At 44.8% G+C, this 23,954-nt stretch overlaps 1 protein-coding gene across 23 annotated transcripts in view; it reads right to left on the bottom strand.

Annotated features, from left to right (window-relative positions):
- Nucleotides 1-1,988: 1,988 nt before the first annotated feature.
- Nucleotides 1,989-23,954, bottom strand: part of BIN1 (bridging integrator 1) — a 96,652-nt gene continuing 74,686 nt past the window's right edge. For 12 of the 23 annotated variants that reach the window (XM_042041651.1, XM_042041650.1, XM_042041644.1 and 9 more), the window contains 7 exons: nt 21,396-21,524; nt 18,444-18,551; nt 16,444-16,467; nt 12,357-12,449; nt 11,453-11,563; nt 10,557-10,658; nt 1,989-7,532 (listed from right to left, as the gene is read on the bottom strand). In XM_042041651.1, the coding sequence (XP_041897585.1) occupies nt 7,425-7,532; nt 10,557-10,658; nt 11,453-11,563; nt 12,357-12,449; nt 16,444-16,467; nt 18,444-18,551; nt 21,396-21,524 (675 nt within the window). In that variant the 3' untranslated portion in view covers nt 1,989-7,424. The remainder of the gene's footprint in view (nt 7,533-10,556; nt 10,659-11,452; nt 11,564-12,356; nt 12,450-16,443; nt 16,468-18,443; nt 18,552-21,395; nt 21,525-23,954) is intronic. The other 11 variants (XM_042041660.1, XM_042041661.1, XM_042041659.1 and 8 more) reach the window with 3 other exon arrangements.

The following is a 23,954-nucleotide window of genomic DNA, read 5'->3' on the forward strand; positions in this document are numbered from 1 at the left end:
CAGATCTATTCTCCCAGCATCCAAAAAAACAGTCTCACCCCATACCTCTCAGCAGCGCATGAGAACAGCTCACAGAGTCTGCCCATTGCTCCTGGCAGGGGGCTACACGTTGTCCAGTGAGAAGCGATGCCTATTCCATTACCTGCACCACAGGGCCAAGGAGAGCAGCCTGGCCATTAACTGCCCGTGATGAGCTAATTAATCATGGGCACTTGCTGAATTCCTGTTCCCACACTGTTATTAATGGCTCTGTGGATTGGGCTATGCAGCAGAGGCTCCTCCACCTGCTGAAGCAGCAATTCTGCTCTGCAAAGGGAACCAGCTTCACCCAGCCAGCAAACAGGAGAAATTGCTGAGTGCTGCCCCAAACTCCCATCTTCTCCTCCTCAGCATTGCAGACTGACTCCTAGCTCCACACTGGGGCTCAAGCTTCCTGTCACGGGGTCTTCCCAGGTGGCATGGGCTCCTGCTGAAGGACAGCCCCAGTACCAACCTGTCCTTTCATGTGGGTATGTCATGGAGTGACTGACACCACCCACTGCCAGTCCCTTGCAGCACATAATACCCTGGCTTTCACCTTGCCCACTCCCAGGCACTCCAGCCTCACCTGGTGCCACATGTGTCTCCTCCAACTTAGAGGCTTCCTTCTCCAGCTGTGTTCCCAGACAGAAGCTCAGTCTTCCCTCAGTGTGATGAGGGCTGTAAAGGTTGGACCAGGGACCCATGAGCCTGATCATGCTCCAGATGTGCTGCCACGGCTTCTGTGGCCAGAGCCTGCACATGGCCAATGAGGCCTGCTTGTTTGCTGCAACAAAATATCACTGGGAATGAATTAGGCAGCTGAGCAGAGACTCTGACAATGAATTATTCACTGCTCCCACTTGTCTGTCTTCTCCCCTCCCATTTCCTTTGTATTTCTAGGTGATGGGAATGAAACTGTGTGAGGAAGGACATGCAGAAGGCATTCATAGGGTGCCACTGGGTCTTGCTCCTGACCTGTGAGCTTCCATCTGCAGCAGAGCTGGCCTGTCTCAGCCTCACAGGAGCCACCATGCCAAGACAGAGCCTGAGTCACCAACTGCAGTCATAGTTCAGGGACAGCCTGCCTCTTGCTCTCCCTCTGCTGCAAGATGTGACTCAGGTCCATCCCAGTGCCATAGAGGGGAGAGGCTAAAAGGCTGTCTGAAAGCAAAGGAATGGTGCAAGCACAGTCTGGCCAGCTCCCCAAGCTGGCTCCAGGGCTTGTGGAGCTGCATTCTAAGGCAGCGGACTCTGGCAGTCCATCCATCAAAGTGCTAACTGGCACCAATCTACATCAGATCCCAGTCTGGCCTTTGGCCAACGCTTGCTATTTACACACCGAGTCCCATGTGCAGCTGTGCCAAGCCTGTTTGGAATCAGGCATTCCAAGGGAGTGGCCCCAAAGCAGTCAGCTATGAACTGTGAGTCCCTCTTATCCTGTCCCTCAAAGGTCCCCAGTCCCTGTGGTTGATGGGCACAAACACCCCCTTTCCATTTACAAAGGAAACGTCCCGTTTAAAGAGCTGACCCCAAAACTAGCCTGGGAACTGAGCTCACGCAGGTGTGGCAGCAGGCCAGAGGGAGCTGAGAGAAGTCTGCCCAGGTGGGGCAGTGTCCTTGCTGTGTCATACTCCCACCAACAGACTTGCCTTAGAGGATGAAGGTCACATCACGTTGGGGTCAGTAGCTAATAAAAAGGAAAGGTCTCAAATCCTTCCCTACACTACATTCATTTGGTGTCACCATCAACTGGAACAGAGATGGCTGCCACAAGACCTTACTCTGCTGTTGTAAGGACCAGCATCACCATCTCCACCCCACGTTTGTAAGAACTCCCAGTGTTAAAGGTGCCTGGACACCAAACCTCTACGAAGCTGCTCACCTCTGTGGGGAGAAAAATGTCCTGAATTGTTTCAGCATTTTAATATAAAGGTACAAAAAAACCAGAGAGAGAAACTGACGCAGGATTTAGGATGACACAAATTATATTTCTGAACATCAGCAAGAAACAAGATGGGACAAATTCATCTAGTACTTGTGGAACTGGGCATCACAGCTCTAAATACAATGGGAATTGTTCAGCTTTGTTTAAACAAAACAAAATTAATTAAAAATCACTCGACCCCCAAACATTTCTCAGGTCATTGTGATTAAACTCAGAGACTGAATTAACAGAAGGAAAAGAGATTGCTAATACATTGCCAAAGTCGTTCCCACTTAATTCAGCTAAAGAGAAGCAATAAGCCCAGGACTGCATCTGGCAAGTTTCAAGTAGGGACCATGAAATGCAGACTAGGGTCACAATTAGTAGAATAAGCTGCAAAAAGAGGTGAAGGAATTATAGCCATAGGACACATCAAAGTACAAGCTCATACAGAGCAGTCTTCACAGCTGTAGTTTCTCCATTTGGTTTCATAAGCAAAATTTCCGAGTCTTCTAATTCTCAGCCCCCATGTGTCAACTAGACCGGATGCTTTTGCGAGTGCTGGTGACATAGTCCAGCTCTGGCAGCACCCAGGACTCCTTTCCATCAGGAGTTATGCAAAAAGGTGTGAACCAGAGCATGCAAGCAGAGATGTGTCTGCACCAGTACCAGGTGTGAGGGTACCTGTGTGGCAAGGAATAGCTTCCCTTTGGCAGTCCAGAGAAGAAAAGCTGTTGCTTGTTTTCCTGATATCAGCACTACGAAGCTGCATTGTGTAGGATTTGCTGATGGACTTGTTTGTGCATCTTCTAGCTTTGCACTTTTGGCTGGTGGGATGTGGCCTATGCCACCATCATCCTCAAACAACATGGGAGAGGCTGGGAAGTGAGAGGAGCTGGAGAGTGGGACCAGATGCTGAAAGACAGAGATGCTACTGAAATTAGACGTGACTGTGTTAGATGCACACAGGCCTTGTCTGTGGGAGATCCATGGGTCTTCTTAGAAAGGGCTGAGAGACACCTCTGCATCTTCCAGATGAGGACATTCACTGTTTTGGGGCATTGATTGCACAGCATCCAAAATACCTGTGGCAGAGCATTGCATCTGTCTGGCTCAGAGCAGAAAAGAGGAAGCTCTGAACTCAGTGCCCTTGGCAGGCAAGAGGCACTTGTTATCAGCCTGACCATGCACATCTTGGCCATTCATATTTTGTTCTCAGCCCTAGTTTCTCCCTGAAACCAAGAGGTGAGGGATTCAGTGCATCAACCCAAAATGAAAAAGATAATGGATCATCCTTCCATCCTCCCTCACCTCCTTAGCCTTGGGCTTCTTCCCTCCAAGAGGCCACTGCAAAACTTAATTGAGCTGTTCCAGGCAGTATATGGAGTCCTCACTAGTGCTCCAGGTCCCCTTTGACTTGGGGCTGTCTGCCTTGGCCATGGTCTTAGGATAGTGGGTCAGGAAAGGGTTCTGCAACTGTGAACAAAGCTTCAAGGATTGTGGCACAATTCACACAAAGCAGCTGGAAATAAACCTGCACAACCCCTTTTACTGCATCACATCAACAGCCAATAAAAACAAAGGTGATAAAAGCAGACAGCTGAGGAGTGCCCATGGAAAATAGCACAGAGTATGGGGGAGTCTTGCCTGGAACACCACACTTATCTTTACCCTGGGACCTTTCCTTAACTCTATCTAATAGATATATTACTGACACTGCCAAGATAGAAAAAGGGGGGGAAAGCAATGCCTTATTTCCTTCTTATCAGCTGGGTAAATACTAATTCCTTCTTCATACTAGGATTAGGCTCAAATTGGAGTAGTATCATAAATCTGTAACCAAACTGAGGCCAACAGAGCAAGAATGCCTTTCCTAGCCTGGCTACCAAACCAGTCAGTGGCACGGGATGAGAGATGCTTTTATTGTTCACTCAGTAGAACAATCAAGTGGAAGATTATTAAATGGGGAAAACAGCAGCTTTGATGGGCCAGATAGCAAGTAATCCCTGAAATGTGTCCAGTGTATGTGTCAGTGGAGCAGAACTAGGCTTCTTTGGGTTCTCTTCAGTGGATAATGTATTTGCAAAAAAACACAGTTTAGGGTTAACTGAAACCAGTCATCAGATTAAGAAAAAAGGCAAAGGCAAAAGGACTGCTGACTTCAAAACATTTTCTTTCAGCATTTTCAAAACAGAAGGTTTCACATTTTTGCTTCAAAGCAATTTGTTGCAGCCCAAGACATAACGTTTGTTAAAAAGTTAAAATGCAACCCTAAAATGAATGTTTCATTTTGGTATTAAAGGATTTGTTTGCTTTTTTCAACTTTTCCCTTTTTCACTCCACTGAGAAAATGGAAAAAAATTGTCTCAGGTCACCCTTACATTTTTTCTCAGATTTTTCAGTTCAGCCTGCAAACTGAAAAACCACTGTGGGCACAGCCTACTTGGGAGTCTACTGTCCCTCTTTCTATTTGAATCAGACCTAAACCAAAGAAGATGGGAAGTTCATTTCACCAGGTAATACCAACCAGAATCAAGGTATTTAGGAGATGTAAGAACACTGAAAATGGGAGGAGCCATGGCTGTTTACAAGGGGCTGAACATGACCCAGGAGACAGATCTCCTGGCTGTAAAGAACACTGCCATCTACAAGTTTCCTGCTATGCCATCCTACTTTCATATAAGGCAATTTATAAACTGTGGGTCTGATCCCGCATTTTCAGAACCTGACTGAGATGTGCTGACACCACTTATCTGTGAGCAATGCAAGATCCAGGTAACCCACCCTAACCTGCTCTAAGCAAGGGGGCTTGGGGGTTTTGGGGTTGGGGGAAGCAAATGGAGAGAGACACAACACTCTCCCCACCAGCAACACTGGAGCATCACTCACGTGACCTGAAAACAACATCCCTTTTTTGCAGAGTGCTACCACTTCTGCAGGGACAATACAGTACTGGATAGTTGCTCTGCAAGCTCAATAAAATGAAAAGGCCTTACAAGGATCTTTGTTGGGACAGTCATCTGGTTCAAACACAGCAGAGGACAACAACAGCTAAAAAACCCACAATAAATTAGGTATCAGCACAGCTTTCTAAATGGTCTAGAACAGTTACTACAAGACAAAAATCACAGCTCTGGTACTTAGAATCTTGTCCTTTTCTTAAAAAAACAAAGCTATTATCCACAGGTTTTGCATAAAAATAAACATTTTAAGCTGACGGCATTATGTTAATTGGATCAACCCGCTTTTTAATATATATATATTTCTATGTATATTTAAATGTATATTTTATATGAATAATCTTTAAAGGAGTAATGGGAGTCACAAATGCATAAAAATAGATATTTTGGGGGGAAAAAAAGAGTAATAATAAAGACAACCCTGATGAAAAAGGAAAAAAAAGTCAAACAGGGCAGTATTCTAAAGCAACAACTCACTATACTTTAACTTGTGGAGTCCAGTCCTTCTGTATTGTGAGCAGTTACTCCTAAATACTATTGGGGTTTCTAACAGTGATGAAAAATAAATTCCTGCATATTTTTTCTTTTAAAAAGGAAAAGGGGGTTGGGTATATAGGACAGATTTAATGCCTGTTACGTTGCTGTAAATAACTAGCATGGATCATCTCCCAAGCTGAAAGCAGCAGGAACTCCAACAATGCTTGCATTTATAAGAATATATTTTCTAATCAAAATCAGATCTGTTCCTCCAAACTAAGTATTTTTTTAAAAAACACAATTTTTGCCCTACAATATTTTTCTGTTGTTCTACAAATAATCCAAACAGATTGGAAAAGGTGAGATTTTCAGTACTCTGTCAGCATTTTGTGCAGCTTTGACAAAAGCCAACTCCTACCAGTTTGGAAGATTATTTCAGAGTGATCCTGAGCATAGGGTAACCTCACTGTTAAAAATCCCTTCAGGGCAAGACGATCGTAGGGGAGGAGGGGAAGCTGTAAAAAATTAAAATAGCCTGACTTGCTTGCCAGCTGCATCAGTATTCAAGTAAAGTTTATAAAGTACCTTTGTGGGACTTTAGAGTCTTGGAGAGTCAGACCGGCTTATATTAACAAGTGTAATATGCACTTAGAAACAGCCTTGTCATCTGCTTGCCTAAACTAAAAAAAAAAAAAAATTCAAAAACAAACAGAAGCAAAGGAAAGGTAAAGGAAAGGAGTCAGCATCAGTATTAGACTGCAGAGTGTCTTCTTGACACTGACACTTTGATATTCTTGCCTTCCTCTCTAATGCATTACAATAGCATGAAGTCACACAGCCATTTTAAACGAGCATTTCAAGAGTCCAGTTTTCATAGAGGTTAACTTGATCATCAGCACAGCACTGGAGAAAGCTGATCTAACAATATTTCACTTACAGAACTCTTCAAAGGAAAATAAGAAATACAATTCCACAAAAAACAATGCCAATGAAAAGCACAGAAAGCAATTTGTTTTTTCTCAGTGTTTTCTCTTTGATATTCTTACAGAAAAAAAAAAATTCTTCCCTTATCTCTGTCTTTAAAAGCAAATTTTCTAACCAGTAGATTTTAGAGCTATTTCCCATCTACATGAATCTAAGCTTTTCTGAAACCACCAATAGGTTTGGGTTTGTTTTTTGGGGGGGATAGGGGATGAGGATGTGTGTGGTAGAGGATTCCCTCTCCTAAATTTCAAAGACATCCAAATGGCATCTATTTGTTTTGTCTTGTTTTTCCTCCTGATTATGTCCATTCCCCTTAGGATTTCACAGGCCAACACTACTGTGAGAATGTAGGTGTCTGCATTTGAAAGAACTTTGGACTGAGCACAGCTTCACACATTTCACCTTCTTCATGCCCTTTCCATGTAGTTTCTTCTATCTTGACATGTATAAAATCACAGTTTATGTAACATTGTTTTAAAGGAAGAAAATAAAATACACACACACACACATACATTGTATTGGTGAACACTATACACTAAATTTTTTTTTCAACAGCATAACAGAAAGTTTGGCCTACTGTAGGTTGAAGATGTAGGGAAGGCTGAATTTTTATGGTTGCCATGCAAGCCACCTTCAAGACAAAACAGATTAACCCACCCAAGAGCAAATGCAGCTTCTACTCTCCAGCTGTTCGACAAATACTGCCTTTCCAGGAATCAGACTGACATCTGACAATTCAGTCAATGCAGTACTTGGAGAACCTCACTGAGTTGCTTCTGCATCAGTCCTTTGAATCCAAATGCTGTTTAAACCAAAGGGGAAGAGGGTATCTGAATTGCCTTATTATTATTAATATGTATATATTTCAATAACACTTTGAATTTCAATTAACTTCTGAAACCTTGCTCTTTCAGAAGAACACACCCTTTAAGTTGACATTTTTTCAGGCTTCTATTCCTTTAAAATTCTCTCTTCTTTTCCTTTCGTTGTTCTTTTTCAATTATCTACCAGAAAACTTGCTTTCTTCCAGCAGAAATGCAGCTGGTGGACTTGGACTCTCACTGCACCCGTTCTGTGAAATTCTCAGGGAAAACCCCTCGGCATTGGTCAAGTTCCTTATGCTGGATCCAGTCAGACTCCTTCACACCCATCAGCCATCCTTCGTCCTGGAGGAGAAGACAGAGATGAGGTGCTAAGGGATATAGATGTGAGCAGGGATTTTTATTACACAGTGCAGGCCAAGGAGATGCCAAGGGATTACCAAAGCCATGCTCTTACTTGGCTTGGAGACAATCCAGGAGGAGTATGGGGGAAAAGGAAAAAATGCTTTTGTTTCCTTTTAAACAGAGAAAAGGCTACATCCCACCAGAGTTGGTACCAAAGCTCCCATCTGACCCAGACTGTGCAGAGACACAGTAAAAAGTTAGAGCAAGCGTAACAGAAATACATCAAAAATTTACACCCACTGAAGCAGAAGAAATTCTGCCAAAAGAGACTCCAGAGCTACAGGATGGGAATCACCTATCTCATCCTTCACAATCCAGACATGAGGGGCCTAGCATTCTCCATAGCCATAAAAGAGATGGGTACCTCCAGCATGTAATTCACCCCATTCATCTCAGGTACAAGTCTTTGGAAAGGATGAATCAGCCCCGGAAGGTGCTCTTCCTTCTCCAGTCAGAGCACCCAGATGATTTGGATTTTAGAGGTGGTACAGGCAAATCAGTCTTGTTTGCTATGCTGAAATCCTGATCTATGGGAACTGGGAGCTGAGGAGCTCAACCCCTCTACCCAAAACCCAGCAGTCTGTTTGGTCTGATGCAAGGTGCAGTTAGCTAAACTCCCAAATTTTGGCTACATGTGATTTAAGATTCAGGGTCTCTCAGTAACATCTTCCCTAGCCTCCAACCTATACATCTATAAACACACATGAATTTTCACTGAGGCAAAAGGAGCCCTGATTGGTAGAACCTGCTTATGAGCAGAACCAGACTTCCCAGCCTGCAGGCTGTCTAGCATTGATATTTCTGCTCCATCCTAGGCACATGAGTGAGATATTCAGAGTACTCAAGCTATTCAAGGTGAGAGGGGTCTGCAGTGAGCTTGCAGCTCAGGTGTGCAACCACTCCATTCTCTGCATGCCTTGGAGCTGCCACCACAGAAGCTCCCATTCAGGGTGCACACACCCCACTCATTTGCAATGGGGCAGCCTATGGGTTAAGAGTGCAGCATGAGACATGAGAGTGGCACAGCTCCCAGAGCCTGCAGGCTCACTTAGCCCTGCTACCTTGGACTGGAACACTCAGGAGACATCATGGGAATGACACGAGATGGGAGCCCATCTGCAGCAGCCAGCTGCAGGGGCTGTAGAAGGATTGACATGCCATAAATCAGGAAGACAAACAACGAGGCAGAAGACACTGGGCCCAAGTGTCTAGAAGGCAGCTTCCAGCTCACAGCATGTCAGGCACAAAAGCTCATCCATCTGCACATAGTGCTGTGCCATACAGCATGCATGTATCACTCCCACCACATCCTGCTTTGAAGGGTCTCCTCGGCTGTAGGGATTAGACACGAGGACCTAGACTGGGCCTTGACAATTTTAAACCACGTCACTTGAAGTGCCAGCTTAGAAGTATTGCTGCCCTCAACCCTTTCTCCTATCAAATGCCCTAAACCCTCTCTTCTATCAAGAGAGATGCATCCAGGCCTGGATGATGTACCCACAAAGTGACACCTAAGCTGCAAGGTGGGGACATGAATCAGTCTATTATCCTATGCTCCCTCCACTCACGTGCACAGTTCATGCACATGTTAACAGCCAGCAGTTCCTGGCTGGGTACGGTCGAGGTTAGGGAAATGAGCTGTAACACAGGATACACTGTAGAAGGGTTAGAGGGCTTCAGTGCAGCTACAGAGTCATGTTAGCAACACTCAGAGCTCACCCTCTGCAGCTTGGAGAGTCTCGAGTTCATGGCTGTTGCACCCACATCCAGCTAAAGTGCAAACACAGGGCGTTGAAAAACTCTGCTCCAAAAATGCCACCTGCTCCACAAATGCCATCTCCTACCACAGAAACTGGGGGAGCTGCCACTCATTTCCCATATAGAAAGCTTTCCGAGAAAGAAATGCTCACAAGCGCCTGTGGAGGGCAGTCCTACCTAGTGGGGAGTCTTGTCTCCAGAAGGAATCACTGTCTGTTCCCCAAAAATTCCCCCCCCCCTCTAGCTGTGTAGGAACTGTTGGCATTTTACAGCTCCACTTCACAAGCATCAGCGTGATCTGCCTCTATAATTCACAAAGCCAAACAGCTGGGCCACAAAGAGGATCCACATCTTCTGAGGCAGCGAACTACCTCACCTTCCCTTTACCCCTTGTGGAATCCAGGTCTTATCTGAACTTGGCCAAACCCAAAGAGCTGATAACTGCTGAGTTGATTTGGAGAATTCTCTTTCTTTTCCAAACAGAAACCTGGAGATGTGAGCAAGTATTTTATAAACTCACCACCTCTCTCAGTCAAAGTAGTAAAATTGCTGCAGATTGTCAGCTGGGTGCCCTCAAATGCAGAAAGCAAGGAGGACTTACTCAAGGCTTCAAGAAATAGCTCAAACAAAAGAAAAACATGACCAAATAATTCAGGTTGAAGATGGGCAGCAAGAATTGTTCTCTGGAGCTGAGACCTGCTCCAGCCTTTGATTCTGCTGCCATCTCCTGACCAAACAGGGTCATTTGGAAACAGCCACTGCTGTGCTGAAGTGCAAGATTTCTCACAGCTCCAACATTTCTCAAAAGAGAACAAAACATCGTAAGGTGTGAGTCACTTTCTTTCAATGCCACAGTCTGTGCTGAAGTGGTCACTGGGAGTGTGCATCAAGTTTAGGAGCACTGTTGGGCTCCTTGATCAGAGAGAGCCACTGTATTGGCTCAAATGTTCTGATAGGGACAAGAACCCATGGCTACCTCATATGCTTTATGCAGGATAATGTCTCCACTTTCCAACAAGCAGACTCCTCCCCTCTGTTGCAGGAAGCCAATCTCAAGCTCAAGGACAACCAGCTCTCTTGCCAGCTCCCAGCCACGAACTAATGGCTCAGCATCCAGCCAGCCAATGGTTAGTGAAGAAAGAAGCAGCTCTAGAAACCCCCTCGGCTCCACCTGGCCCAGGCTCACCCCCTGCCTCCCCCACTCACCTGCTCCTCAGGGTTCTCAAATGGAATCACAAGAACCACGTCCCCAGCCTTCAGCTGCAGCTCATCAGTGTCAGTGGCCGTGTAATCGTGCATGGCCTGGACCTGCAGGGACAGGAGAGGAGCACTTTGAGCACTACAGCCTATAATGCCACCTGAACCCAGACTAAATGTTATGAGCTTCCTGTCATTCTTCAGGGCTTTACCATTCTTCTGTTTTCAATAGAACTCACAGAAAAAAAAAAAATGGGCACAAAAAAAAAAATGTTCTGTAGTAAGATGCTGTCAATTCTCACTTTCAGGGCGTGATGTATCTGTGGTGTCTTGCTAACACACTCCATAATGCACATTAAATGTGTGGCTTATCCTCCCCCAAAATCACTCCTTCCTCTACACCTTTGCTGTGAGTGATCATTGGCATATTCAGAATACCCACCCAACTTCCCTGTGTAGTCCAATTTTTCTGTGTTAATCCTGGCTTTCTAACTCTCCCAAACACAGAGGCCTCTGTTCCTGCTGGTGTTCCCAACTCTTCTCAATTTGCCACTTGCACAAAAGTTTAACTTTTCCTGTCAGGAGCACAACTTTTTATCCACTATCCAGAGTCTGTAACAGACACTACCACACCACCAAGATAAAAAGCACTGCAGCAGAGAGAACAGGTTTTGCTGCAAAGCGCAGCAAGACCTTTAGATGCTGATGCTCCTAAGCAACCCTTTGAAACATCTGGAACTGCATGCAGCTGCACTGCTGGAGAGGAAATTTTCTCTCTCCTTCATCTTCCACTCTGCCTTTCAGTGTGGCCTAGCCCATGGCCATGTTGAGTGAAAGCAGTTAATGTCTTACAGGGGAAAAAAAAACCTCACCAGGAATTCAGTGCCCAACAACCACACACTCACCTTGAACAGGAATCCTGGGGGCATGTCAGCTCTCTCAGATGAAGCACCTCCTTCCACAGTGCCATTGACGGTTGCAGGGAAGGTTTCCACAACAACCGCAGGCAGAGAGCTCTGGTGGCCAGTGGCAGCCAAGGAAGGGAAAAAAAGCCATTGAGAAAAGAGAATCCAAAACTGAAGCTCCAAGTCCACCCTGGAGGATCCAGATCCCAACCATCCCATGGCTTCAGTGGGTTTTCCCAGCACAGCAGTCAGCAACAAAATAACCCCAAGGGACAACAGAAGCAGCAGTGAGAAGGCAGGATTGGTGACTGCTGTCTTCCTCTGCCTAAGGCTGCAGAAAGGCAGGGATGAGTTATAGGTTTTCTGGGACCATAATGCCCAGCATTTCCCAGTTGCTGTGGTCACAATGCATTCTTATAGAGCCCTCATGGAACAGAGAACTCAAATGTGACAGACGGCCTGTAGGAACCAAGCTTCCATGAGATGGGACCTACCCCAATCCCCTAAAATGGCAGCAGTGTCACCAAAAAGAGAGGAAGACTGGATATTCAGGAGACACAGCCAGAGCCCAGAGGACAGGGTAGGTAAAGTAAATGGCAAGCAAGGGGGAATCCAGCTGACAACACAGCTTAGGGCAGCATGGGCTGTGGGCTGGCTGCATAACATGGGTGAAGGGACAATTCTTCAACTGAATCTTCCAGCAGAACTTCTCCCTACGCATTACACAGATAAAATGCAACAACTAAGTCTGGTCCCTGAATAAGAGCATTGGAAGTTCTCTGGTGGCAAGGATGTGTTTTTCCAAGCAGCTACACAGCCCTTTTCCTAGCCCAGCCTCCCACATCTGCTGTATAACAAAGGGATGTGATGGAGAAAAGGGACTGCTGTCCCTTGAGGTGTTTACCGATCCTGAGTCAGCTTCAGTTTTAGATGCTTCAGCTCCAGCTGCTGCTTCTGATCCAGCTGCTTCAGCTCCTGCATGGGCTGCTTCTGCAGGCTGCAATACAAAAGTCATCACGGTGGGAAGTTATTCTCATTCCAGTTAGATGTGTGTGCAGAGAAGTGCAGCTCAGCCTGCCCAAGTGCTCTGTGCCACTGCCTGTGACATCTGCTGACTAACCAGTGAGACACTGCAGGGTCTGGCTACCTTTCTGTCTCCCTCTTTCTCTGCAACTCATGGAAATCACAACAAAGCCAGAATCCCTCAACTCCAGCCATGCACTAGGCAATAATTCAGAGGAAATCAATGAAACACCAAAAATTCTGTGTGCCTCTTTCTATTCACGATCTAAACTGCAGACCTACTTTACATAACACACAGTATCTATTATTAGACCTAGGTTGCCCACTTGTAAGAGAATACAAGTTCTCTTGCATGCCAAAGGATAAGGATCTCTCCACAGTCTACTTCCAAAGATCAGCAATCACAGAATATTGAAGTACTTGCCTACTCCCAGAAACAAAAATCATGGTAATAATGTGCCCATATATGGAATTTAGTCCAGACCCAGCATCAACATGACATTAGCACTGAATCAAAACAGGACACTGTGCTAACTTTCACTCCCTTTGATTTTGGACAGGCCCAAAGGGTTGTGAATTTGGATTCTGTTGTGAATATTCTATTACTAAGAATTTTCTATGAATATTCCAGATGGGGTGTGTAACACATTTGTGTTGGTGGAAAGTTTCTACTACACAAAAGCTGCCACCACCAAGGACATTCAGCATCACCCACAAATCACTGCCTGGCAAAAACTGTTATAAAAAGCCTGGGGACAGGGGTGTCTGTGCACAACAAAAGATCAACCAAACACCTATGACAGGCTTCCAGTGGTTCAGGTTTTTCATCTCCCTTGTCTGAAGTCAGGTTAGCTCTTTTTAACAGAAAATTAAAGATATTTATTTGCCCCTCCCAGAAATTGCAACAATGCAGGAAGTACATTGGATCTGGTAGCATCAAGGCTGCAAATCAACCCCTTGGGAGACTGGCCATGCAGCATCTTGGAAGACTCCCAAGATTTGCCATTTTTAATACATGGGAATACCCAGCTTTAGCATGCCTAAATGCCTCACACATTTGATAAACACGTGTTGTCCTGCTTCAAACTGCTTGGATAGCTGATTTTCTTCCTAATAGCTGGTACAGGACCGTGTGCTGGATTTAGGATGAGAATAATGTTGCCAGCACTGATGATGTAGCTGCTGTTGAGCAGTACTTACACCAAGTCAAGGACTTTTCAGCTTCTCATGCTGTCCTGCCAGCAAGGAGGCTGGGTGGCATGAGGAGTTGGGAGGGGACACAGCCAGGACAGCTGACCCCAACTGACCACAGCAATATCCCAAATGTCATCATGCTCAGTGTATAAACTAGAGGAAAACCTGATTAGGTACCACTGCTCAGGAATGGGCTGGGCATCAGTCAATTGGTGTTGAGCAATTGTTTTTCATTTGCCTCACTTGGATTTTTTTTGGTTTTATCTCTCTCTGTTATTTTCCTTTTCATTACAATTGATTATTATCATTATTTTGTTTGAATTAAGCTGGTCTCATCTCAATCCACAAATTTTCTTACTTTTACCCTTCCAACTTTCTCCTAATGGGAGGGAAATGAGTGAGTGGTTGTGTGGTGCTTAACTGCCAGTTGGAGTTAAACCAAGACACATGTACCCCTGAATACAATCATATTCAAAACAAGGCATTGTCCAGATTCCTTAATGTTGCAATTCTCATAGTCCCAACCTTTATAAAAACCCAGAGTAAAGCAATGACCATGGCCAACCTTAAATGTACACCCCATGTGGCTACTAGCCAGGCACTAGCACAGTGCTCCACGCAGTATTTTAGTAACACCAGCAATAACAAGGAAATAAATCCTTGACTTAATAAAAATCCATTACTTTCAGCTGTTCCAGTGGTGTCATCTAACATATGCTTTCCTCCCCTATCACATCCTTCCTCATGTGTCCCATGACCATGTCCAGTGCCAGAAGACATTATAAAGAGCAGAGCTGTTCCCATCCTACAAGGAGGCCCTCAGCAGCTTTGGTAGAGCTAAGGTAAATATATGCATATGAAATGCTACAAAGGATTCTCCTGTTTAATTGGATTCACTCCCAGGTTTTCATTTGGGTTCAGTGAAACTGGAACTGGAACAGATGCCAGGCCAGCTCTATCTGACCAAGCATGGGTTTTATGTGGACAAGTGAAAAGGAGCTCAGTGTGAGGGTTTGGGTTTTTTTAAAGCAGCTAATTTGCAAAAACAGTATTTAATAATCGGAGAAACTGAATCTAAATTAATCCCCTGATTTCAACAAAGGGCATTTTTATGTCAGCTACTAATTTTTCTATTTTATATACCTGTGGGGCATCCCAAGGCCTATAAAAGCATTTACAGTCATGGAAAGACAGTACAGGGAGAACTGCTCACTGCTGTTACCAGGTTTGAAAGCTTTGTTTATTCCAGCAGCAGCATCATGCACACCAAATGCACATTTCCCAGTCTGCAGAACTAAGCACGCTCTGCTGCACTCAAGTTTCTATGCAGTTCTTCATGGCCTGTGGGACTAAGGAACCATACCAAAAGTCTCCTCTCATCAACATCTAAGAACAACATTTACAGCAAAAACACTGCAGAAGACTCGAAGAGGAGGATTCCCCAGCTTTAAGGAGCTCTGCTCTTTCACTGCATATGGTATGCCAAGGTGAGAATTGCTATGGTGAGAACTAGTAGCATTTCCTGGTTGAGCAAATTCTCCTTTGGGTAAAATCAGTTTTCAGGATGAGAGATGTGGCCCAAAAAACTTTTTACAGCCAAGACTGCAAGCATAGTTCAATCAGATACAGTCATACCTCACCCCTGCCCATTCACCTGAAAGGAGTGAGATTTTTCCTAGCTAAACCAGTCTCTTCTTCCCTACAAAGACAGAATGACAATGCACATACAGGGGAATGACAGATGTCAAACACTGATGGCTGATAAAACACACAGGGGAAACCTTCCTCGACATTGCCCAAGCTCACGTGAAGGAGAGTAGTGGCCACAGGGAGTCCTTAGGCCAGGGCTAAGTCATGTCCTCCCAAGTACTCACTCTAGGGGGTGATATGGCCCTTGGGAACGGGAAGGTTGGCAGGACTCAAGTCCCCAGCATGAGCCAAGACCATGAGCTTACACAGTGGATACAGCCAGCGCCAGCAGCAGGCCTGAGTACCCAGATCAAGCATTTTCTGTCCACGCTGCTGGCTGTTGGTCCAGAGTGACTCAAAAGTAGTTGTGCTTGAAATGTCTCTCAAGGGGCTAATCTGCAGCAACCTGAGACCTGTCCAGGCCAGATATATGGAAAGGGCATAAATGAGGGTCAGGTTTTTGTTCAGATGCAGGGTATGTGCAGGGTCTCCCTTGCCAGCAAGCTCCAAAGCTGAGGCAGATGCCAGCTAAGTCTTGGGCCTGCACTTAACTTCCAGTGTAGAGACAGGGTGAGCTAATTCACATCAGCCTTTCTGACAACGACGGCTGATGAACAGCAAACACCACAGGTAATTCCAGATGTGTGTATCCAATGGCACAGACAGTAATGATGAGGGGCAGCTGAGATATTTATGCATTGCACACAAGACCAACAGGATGTACAGAGTTTAAGAAATACAGTGTTTTGGAGAGTGAGGATGATGCCATGGTGGTATTAAGTATGAGGTGAAGGTCACAGCATTATGCCAAGGGAAAGATGAGTGGGTTAGCAGGGAAAGGCAGTGGGTTTGTGCACTAGTAGAATCATAAGATTTAGAGTGCCAGACCTGACTTGCAAACACGTGGTTGGCCCTGGGGCTTCATACAAGGTGCGTAAGTGGGTTCAGCAGCACACAGAGCAACTTTGGTCTGGGGTGTGCAGGAAAGAAAAGTAGTGAGGGAAAGGAGGCAGGTATGTGAACAGAGATGGCACTGGCATGTGAACAGTACATGACAAGAGACAAAAGCCATATGAATTTCTTACCTCCCATAAATCCCAAGGTAAAGACTAAGCATGTCAAAGAGCAACAAAAATAAAACATGTTTATACATGATTATTTCAGCGAGTACAAACATTACAGACACTGATCAGACTGAAGCAGACATACACATTCAACAGCACTTATCTCTGCATGTTTTGAAAATATTGGCTAGTACCTGAATTTATACACTCCTCCTCGCTGCATATTCAAATCTAAGTATCAAGGCATTTGAGTAAGCATTTTTTCCACCTCTATGAAGGGAGACTCCCGCTATGAAGGGAGACAGTAAAGCCACATTCAGGTATCAGTGGCAGATAACATGGTCAGAAAAAAGAAAAAAAAAAAAGAAAAAACCAAACCAAACTCATGTGTTTGTGGTCCATTAGGTTAAATCCACACCCAGTAGAGTTAACATGATTTCAGAATAAGACATCAACATCTGCCCCAATCCTGGCAGCTTTCAAGAACAGATTAAATAAGGCCTTGAGCAATCTGGTCTAGTAGGAAGTGTCCCTGCCCATGGTATCGGGAGCTGTAAACAGAAGATCTTGACAGTCCCTTCCAACCCCTTAACATTCTGTGATTCTGTGGTGTCTTTGGAGCAGTAGTAAAATACCTTAACGTTTTTGCCATACTTCCCCCTCTATAGGAAATAAATCTGACTGCTGTGATAACTGGGTGCTTTTCACTATGTTTTGTATTTTGGTCACCAGTAGAAATTATTGATTTTAGACTCTCTTTTAATGACTTCTGAAGCTAATAATAATTAGATTAGAACACTAAATATGCTATTGCTGAGCACTTTTGAAAAACCCACCTAGTGTAATATTTGTTGCTTGCTGGAAGGATAACAATCCAATTTTAAGTCAAACTTATACTTGTATCCTATGTCAGTATGACCAATTATCTGAGTTCTAACTGGTGATTCAGGAAAAAAAAAAAAAAAAACAACTAGTAATTTTTTTTTTTAAAAAAGCCTATCCTGGTATGCAGCTTGTCCTGGAAGGCAAGTAGACACAAAATGCCCATGTACCCCCATAAAGGTCCAAAAAGAGATAGCTTTGCCATATTGGTGTGTATCAAATTATGATAATAACTAGTATCTTGCAGATACAGTATTTTAATTGAGGAAAATCAAATGTCTAATGTTTGACCTCTTTGATAAGAGAAGTCTTATTCCTACAAAAGTCTGTGCCATACAGACCTGCTTAACATGATGATACTGGAGATGTACTATAAACAACCCAATTATGTTTATCACAAATTTTAATGGCACCCACAGGGAAAAAATAACCGGTTCATACATATAAAATGGAAAGTCTCAGTGAGGACAACAACCATATCCAGGATGCACTTCAAGGTCTCCAGTCATTTAAACATAAAATGAGGCACAGTCCACCTGCCTCTGACAGAGGACAGGACCAGGTACTGGCCACAACAGAATTAGGCATCTTCCTTTTTGATACCACACTGTGACAGGCAGGAAGCTGCTTCTCAACCATGAATGCAGGCTGTGTCATACACAGAAAAAGAAGGGCTTCACATCACTTGAATATCCATTTACAGCTTTATTCACCTTAAGTAACTGCAGATTATCAGTGTCTGTTAATTAAAAAGCCATTTGAGAGCAATTTATAGCAGGAGTACAGAGCTCAGACTGAATTCCCATCCACAGAGTAACAGCTTAAATACATCCAGCATACAGAGGATGCTGCTCTAGGGAGGGACATACATTAAGTGGATCATCAGAGCAAAGCCCAAGCACCCCACAAACACCTCATGCCTAACTGTGGCCAGGCCAGCAGCCACCTGATTCTTCCTGGACTTGCACATCCAGCAGAGAAGACCAAGGTCCCCACCTGCAAGACCCAGGTCTGGGTACCCACACCCAAGGCCCAGCTACCCACAGCTCAGGTCCACGTTATCATTCAGATGGGTACAAGTCACCACAGGTGGCAACAAGTCAGGTATGAAGGGAGAAGGAATGGCGATATGAACCAACCTGGGAGGCGGGTGTGGGGGTCTTCCCCACAGTGGCATCTGGTTTAATGGGATCAAAATCCAGATCCAACAGGCTGGCTCCCTCCTGGAAGGGCCCAGGGGCATCAAACTTGGCAGCAGTGAGGGAGAAAAGCAGTAGGAGCATTAGACACGCGCGCGTGCACGGTGGAGGGAGGGTGTGTGATATCCGGAGCTGAGGCTGCAAGCGCAGAAGAAATGGTGGCAGCGCAAACACTGGATGTGCCTCCTGACTGCCTGGTGCCCACAGTCACAGGCAGCTCACGTGGGGGCCCTGTAAACCAAATCCAAGCCTTTTCCACAGCACTCATTCATCTTCCCACCTGGCCAAATGAGCTGACATGGTGTGAGCACCTGACCTGCTGTGGTCAAAAGGATCACTGCCACTGATGAGACAGAAGGGCTGCTCCTCTATGTATATCTGTTCCCCACAGCTCATCCAGCTGCCTTTACACAGACACACCAAGACTGACTTCCTCAGCTACATATAAAAGAGCTGCCATCCATACAACCTATCTCAGGAACACAAATCCAAGCAGAAAAGCACTCAAACTGCTGGAAGGGAAGTCTGAGAGACCCCAGAGCTAACTCCCAAAGCTTCTAATTTCCTCCTGCGTTCTGAGTCAGAAGCACAAAATACAGCAGCTCACCCTAGCTAAGGGATTTGAATCCCTTCCCAATTCAAAAATGCTGTTTTCAATAGTTTCCATTTCCAGGCATCCCAGAAATTTACACACCTAAGTCTTCTAAAAAAGCATGAATTTGAGAACCTTTGCTGCTTTCTTCAAAGTCAGCAGAATAACTGCCTTTGAGTGATCAATGCTCTGCCTAAAGATCCCTCATTTGCTGATTACCATTAATAAGAAGTCACTACAAAAGACCCAAGTTATTAGTGTTTAAAACTGGACTATCACTTTGGCGGTTTAGATTTAATCTAGCCACTACAAGATATTCCTTTCTACTCAGCTTCAGAAGAAGCTGCTGTCTCCTGGAAGTCAGGAAGATTTGCCCCTGTTTCCTATGACCTCCCAGCTCACTGGCCCTATTGTTTCAAGTTACCTTTTCAATAACATAGAATTTGGCAGGTTGGTCTCCACAGTTACACCAAAACCCCACAATGGAAAAGCTTCTGGAAAGTAGCAAGAGACACCATTTAAGGCAAGACCTCTGAATACCACCGACATCACTAACATTTTCACCTCTTTAATTTTCTCTTATCCCGATTTTCTTACAGCTTTTTCTCTGCTTTATGAACATGTCTTTTTGAGATCCACAAGGATGAGGGCAAGGAACCAAGCTCTCTCATCTCACAATAATGAGCCCTGACCAGCATGCAAAAACCAACTGGCATTCTAGTAATTCTAGTATGCTCTTCCACCACATCCAGGCCATCCATCAGAGAGGTTACAACCCCACTCCTTAGCTTTGTTTGGTAGTGATACATCAAAGGCTGCAGCCATGGAATAGTCTTACCTGCCATTCAAGAATTAAATGCAAGGGCTAATGCCCCTTTCCTTTACCCAAATCTCCCTCAAGAGCTCACTGGAACTAAGACATCTGACAGGAACAGCCCTGGGCAACACACTGAGTGCCAGGGGCTGTTGGGCCCTTCAGTGAAGATTGTTCTGGAAACCAGAGTCCTCCCTCAGAACTCCCATCTGGTCAAAAGTCACAGCAGATCCCATCCAGGGTCAGAGCACTGATCAGGTGCAGAAGAATATGTCTTAAGAGCTGGCATTCACATGGAAATACATGATAGAGTCCATGGGGCAGAGAGAGATGTCCATTACAATACAGGAGAAGGAAGCACAGAAAATGATAAAGAGTTGCTCAGCTGCCTGCGGTCCCCACCTTCCAACACTCACATCAAATCACCTCTCCACTCTGCAAGCTTTATCTACTGCAGTGCCAAATCTGACATGGACTTCCTTCCCTCCCCACTTCATCTCTGCTCCTCAGCACCTGGGTGGAAGGTGGCAAACCAGAGGCAATGGAGCAGGGTGATGCCAAGGAGAAATTAGGAAATGAGTCACAGATGAGCACTAATGGAGATGATTTGTGCTTTAACAAGCATTTAGGGACAATATATATACACATGTATATATATGTATATATATATATTTTTTTTTTTTTTTTAAATAAAGTAGATGCGGGTATCTCACGATACAGCCAGAAATCTGGTCAGGCTCCTATATATATAAGGACTGCCATTCTCCTAGATCCAACAGAGAACTTCCCACCTGGACAGCCTCTCTGGCACTGACGTAAATCAAAGGGAAAGTGAAGATGAAAATCTGCAATTTGAAAATGTTTTTCCTGTTTCAGGGCTTCAGAAGGTACCACTTGATGGTACTGACAGACTGTGTCAGCAGTCTTAACTGCAGGCACAGTCCTGCCCATCTAACTGCAGAGGCTACTCTTTGCAAAGAACTTTTGCAATTGGCCTTTCCTGTACAGATGTGGGCTTTACACCACAAACCCCACGGGTGAAGGCACAGAGAGCACAAAACTCTCTTCTCCCAGAACTGGCAGAGATGCCAAGGTCAGCAGTTAGGGATGTACACGTGCAGAAAAAAAACATGCTTCATCCACACTCAGGATCAGTGGGTTTAGAGAGAGCATATCATAGGATGTGAAGAGAGTCATAATCCATGTGTACTAAACAAATGCAGTGATTACTTTCTGGTGCCTTGACCAGATGCATTTCTTCTGTTTCTTCTATGAAAGCTCTCAAAGGGCAATGTGGTACTGCCTTTTAGGTACTCTTCCCTTTAAGTTAGCTCCTAAGTAATCGTTTGCCTTCTGAGGTCCAATGCTGAGCTTGCTTTCCTCCTTCACCTGACCAGGTTTCATGGCTTGACACCTCCAAAGAGAAGAAAGGTCTGAAGGAAGAGTTCAGAAGCAGAGAAGAATTAGGCAGGGCATAGCAGCTAACCTGCGAAGGGGTTGTCACACTTATCTCGGGGACAAAATTGTCATCAAACAGACTGATGATGTTCTCCTGCTTGATCTCCTTGGAGGGGGTGACTTTTGGAGGCGGAGGCACCGGAGGCCCTTTCCTCAACTGCATGCAAGTGAGCACATGGCCACAGCACAGACGGCGACACCCAAAAAAACCAAAGACAGGAACCAGGTTAGTCACAAAAACTGAAGGTGAGGGAAATCACAACCACTGGCACAGAGCAGGGTCCAATCAACTCCATCTGAAGAGATGAGGGGAAGGGGTGAAGGGCTGAATTGAAACAAAACAAAATAAATAACCACACGCCTCCAGAGAAGGTTTGGCATCATTAGTTACACTTCAGCCACAGGCAAGTTTCCCTCTGCAGAGGAGAAGCGTAACACAATTAATATGCATTGACAGGACATGCATACATAATTAAAGCATGTGCAACCTTCAAAAGAACCACTGGGAAGGGAGCAGATCAATTACTGAGAACATGATCCAACAGAACAGGCCAGCGCTGCCTCCCTTTGCCGTACTTACCGTACCTAAGGGAGCAGACTCCGTTTGTCCTACAATGGGCAGGTGACCATGAGCACAGACTGATCTGCCCAGTACTGGCTCCCTGGTGCACTGGTTAGCAGCGTGCTGTAAGAAAGGTCTGCAGGAGCTCTTAATGGCATCTTGGCTTTAGGCAAGAACAACTCAAACTCCTGAGAAGCCATGACTGCTGTGAGCCCAACTCTGCTCTCAGTTTCACCAGTGAGCATTGACAGTAATGAAGTCATGTTTCCCAAATGGAGATCCCAGTGAATACATAAAACTACCTCACCCTGTAACTCTAACCCATTCTAATACCCCTCATCATGCTAAAGACTCAGCCTGACACTGCATCCACAACCCCATGGAAGCTGTGGAAGACCCTCCCTAGATCAACCCATCCACATACTTTTCATATTTTGCTGTGCACAAGGCTTAATGATCATTTCTAGATCAAATCAGACTTTGAGGAGCGGCTGCTGTGTGGGAACAAATCAGCCATGCAAGTTCCCAGCATCACAGCAATGCTCAAGCAATGACAATGCCTTCCATTTACAGTGAAGTTTTATAGCTACTTGATTTTCTTACTGCACCCAAGGCAGCAAGACTCAGAGACCTGACAATGTGCACCCAGTCTATCAGTGTCAAGCCCAGATCCGAAACACAGAAATCCATTACTCTCAGGCCTGTCCTCCAGCACATAAATGAGTTCTACAAGGCCTTTAATCAGATTTCTAAGGACATGCCCAGTTTTCTACTTGGATTAACCTACTTTAGAGAGAGTGATTGTGTATGAAAACACACTTTTTTTCCCCTGAATAGCTAGCTAGGGGAAATAATGGAAACAAGTGTGTTCACTTTCAACTTTTCACTGTTTGCAGAAGGTGGTGTGTCCATTGTGAGAACAATCCCTTCCTGAAAACCGCCTGCCTGACAGTTGCAAGATGGGACCAGAAATTTCAGGGAAATGCTGTTCTCAGAACAGAACCACCCTCTGCAGAAATGGAAAGCTCCAATTACTAACTCTCAAGTTAAAAATACCACAATTCTTCTGCTATTTATTCCTCTATTATATACAGTCTCCTCCATTCCAATGCAATAGTGACTTGAAAATTGCCACGTCCACACTATCCAGCATTACTTCCAACAGCAGTCTAAAACCACATTTCAAAGACAAGATGATTGCATATTGATGTTGAGTTATACCCATGAATTCATCATGTACTAACAACTTTGTTGCCTAAAATAAAACAAATCCTCTTAAATTTTTCTGCTGACTTGGATCCCACAGAGCTTTATCTGCCCAAATTCAACATAGTTGCACTGATTTCCAAAGTCTCATTATAGAGTTTCAGTGATGTAACTGAGAGCAGAAGTCTGACCTTTTAAGTTTCACAGATTCCCTGAAGTCCTGTGTCATCATCAAATTATTCTGCGGAGAGCTGAGAGCATTCATTTATTCCAAAACACAGAAATAAACTGTTTTTAAGAATTAAAGGACAGTAAAAGAGTTTGGGTTTGGGGGTTTTTTTTGTATAGGGAATAGTTCAAAATTTAGTTAGCATTTATTTGGTCACTTCTGGTTTTGTCTTTCTCTCCACAGCCTTTGCTTACACTCTGCACTGGTATTTCAGACACGAAGAGGCCAGAGAATTGTTCTTGCTTTATGCTCCATCCTCCCATAGAAGGTGAGGCCCTTCAGCCTCCCTTGGAGGCCCACTGAACAAATCACTTACCCATAGGTCAAAAGTAATGACACCTGTGAAGATTTCAGTGTTAAGGTTGGGCATTGTTGAGGGAGCAGACACTGGTGTTTCCCAGCTGGCTGGCAAGCCAACACACACCTGGTTTCTAGATTTTATCCATACAGACACCAGGCTTGGTTCTGAGTGTGGAACTCCTGCCTTTGTCTTCCCTCCCTCTGGAGCCAGCTCAATCTCTTAGCAGCTACTGTGAATACAGAGTGGAGCTCTTGCTCTTCACCTTAGTGACTCCCGGGGGGATGAATTA

This window comes from Corvus kubaryi, unplaced genomic scaffold, assembly GCF_017639235.1.
Source record: "Corvus kubaryi isolate FWS band 111438036 unplaced genomic scaffold, C.kubaryi_AGA036_p1.0 37396, whole genome shotgun sequence".
Taxonomy (NCBI): Eukaryota; Metazoa; Chordata; class Aves; order Passeriformes; family Corvidae; genus Corvus; species Corvus kubaryi.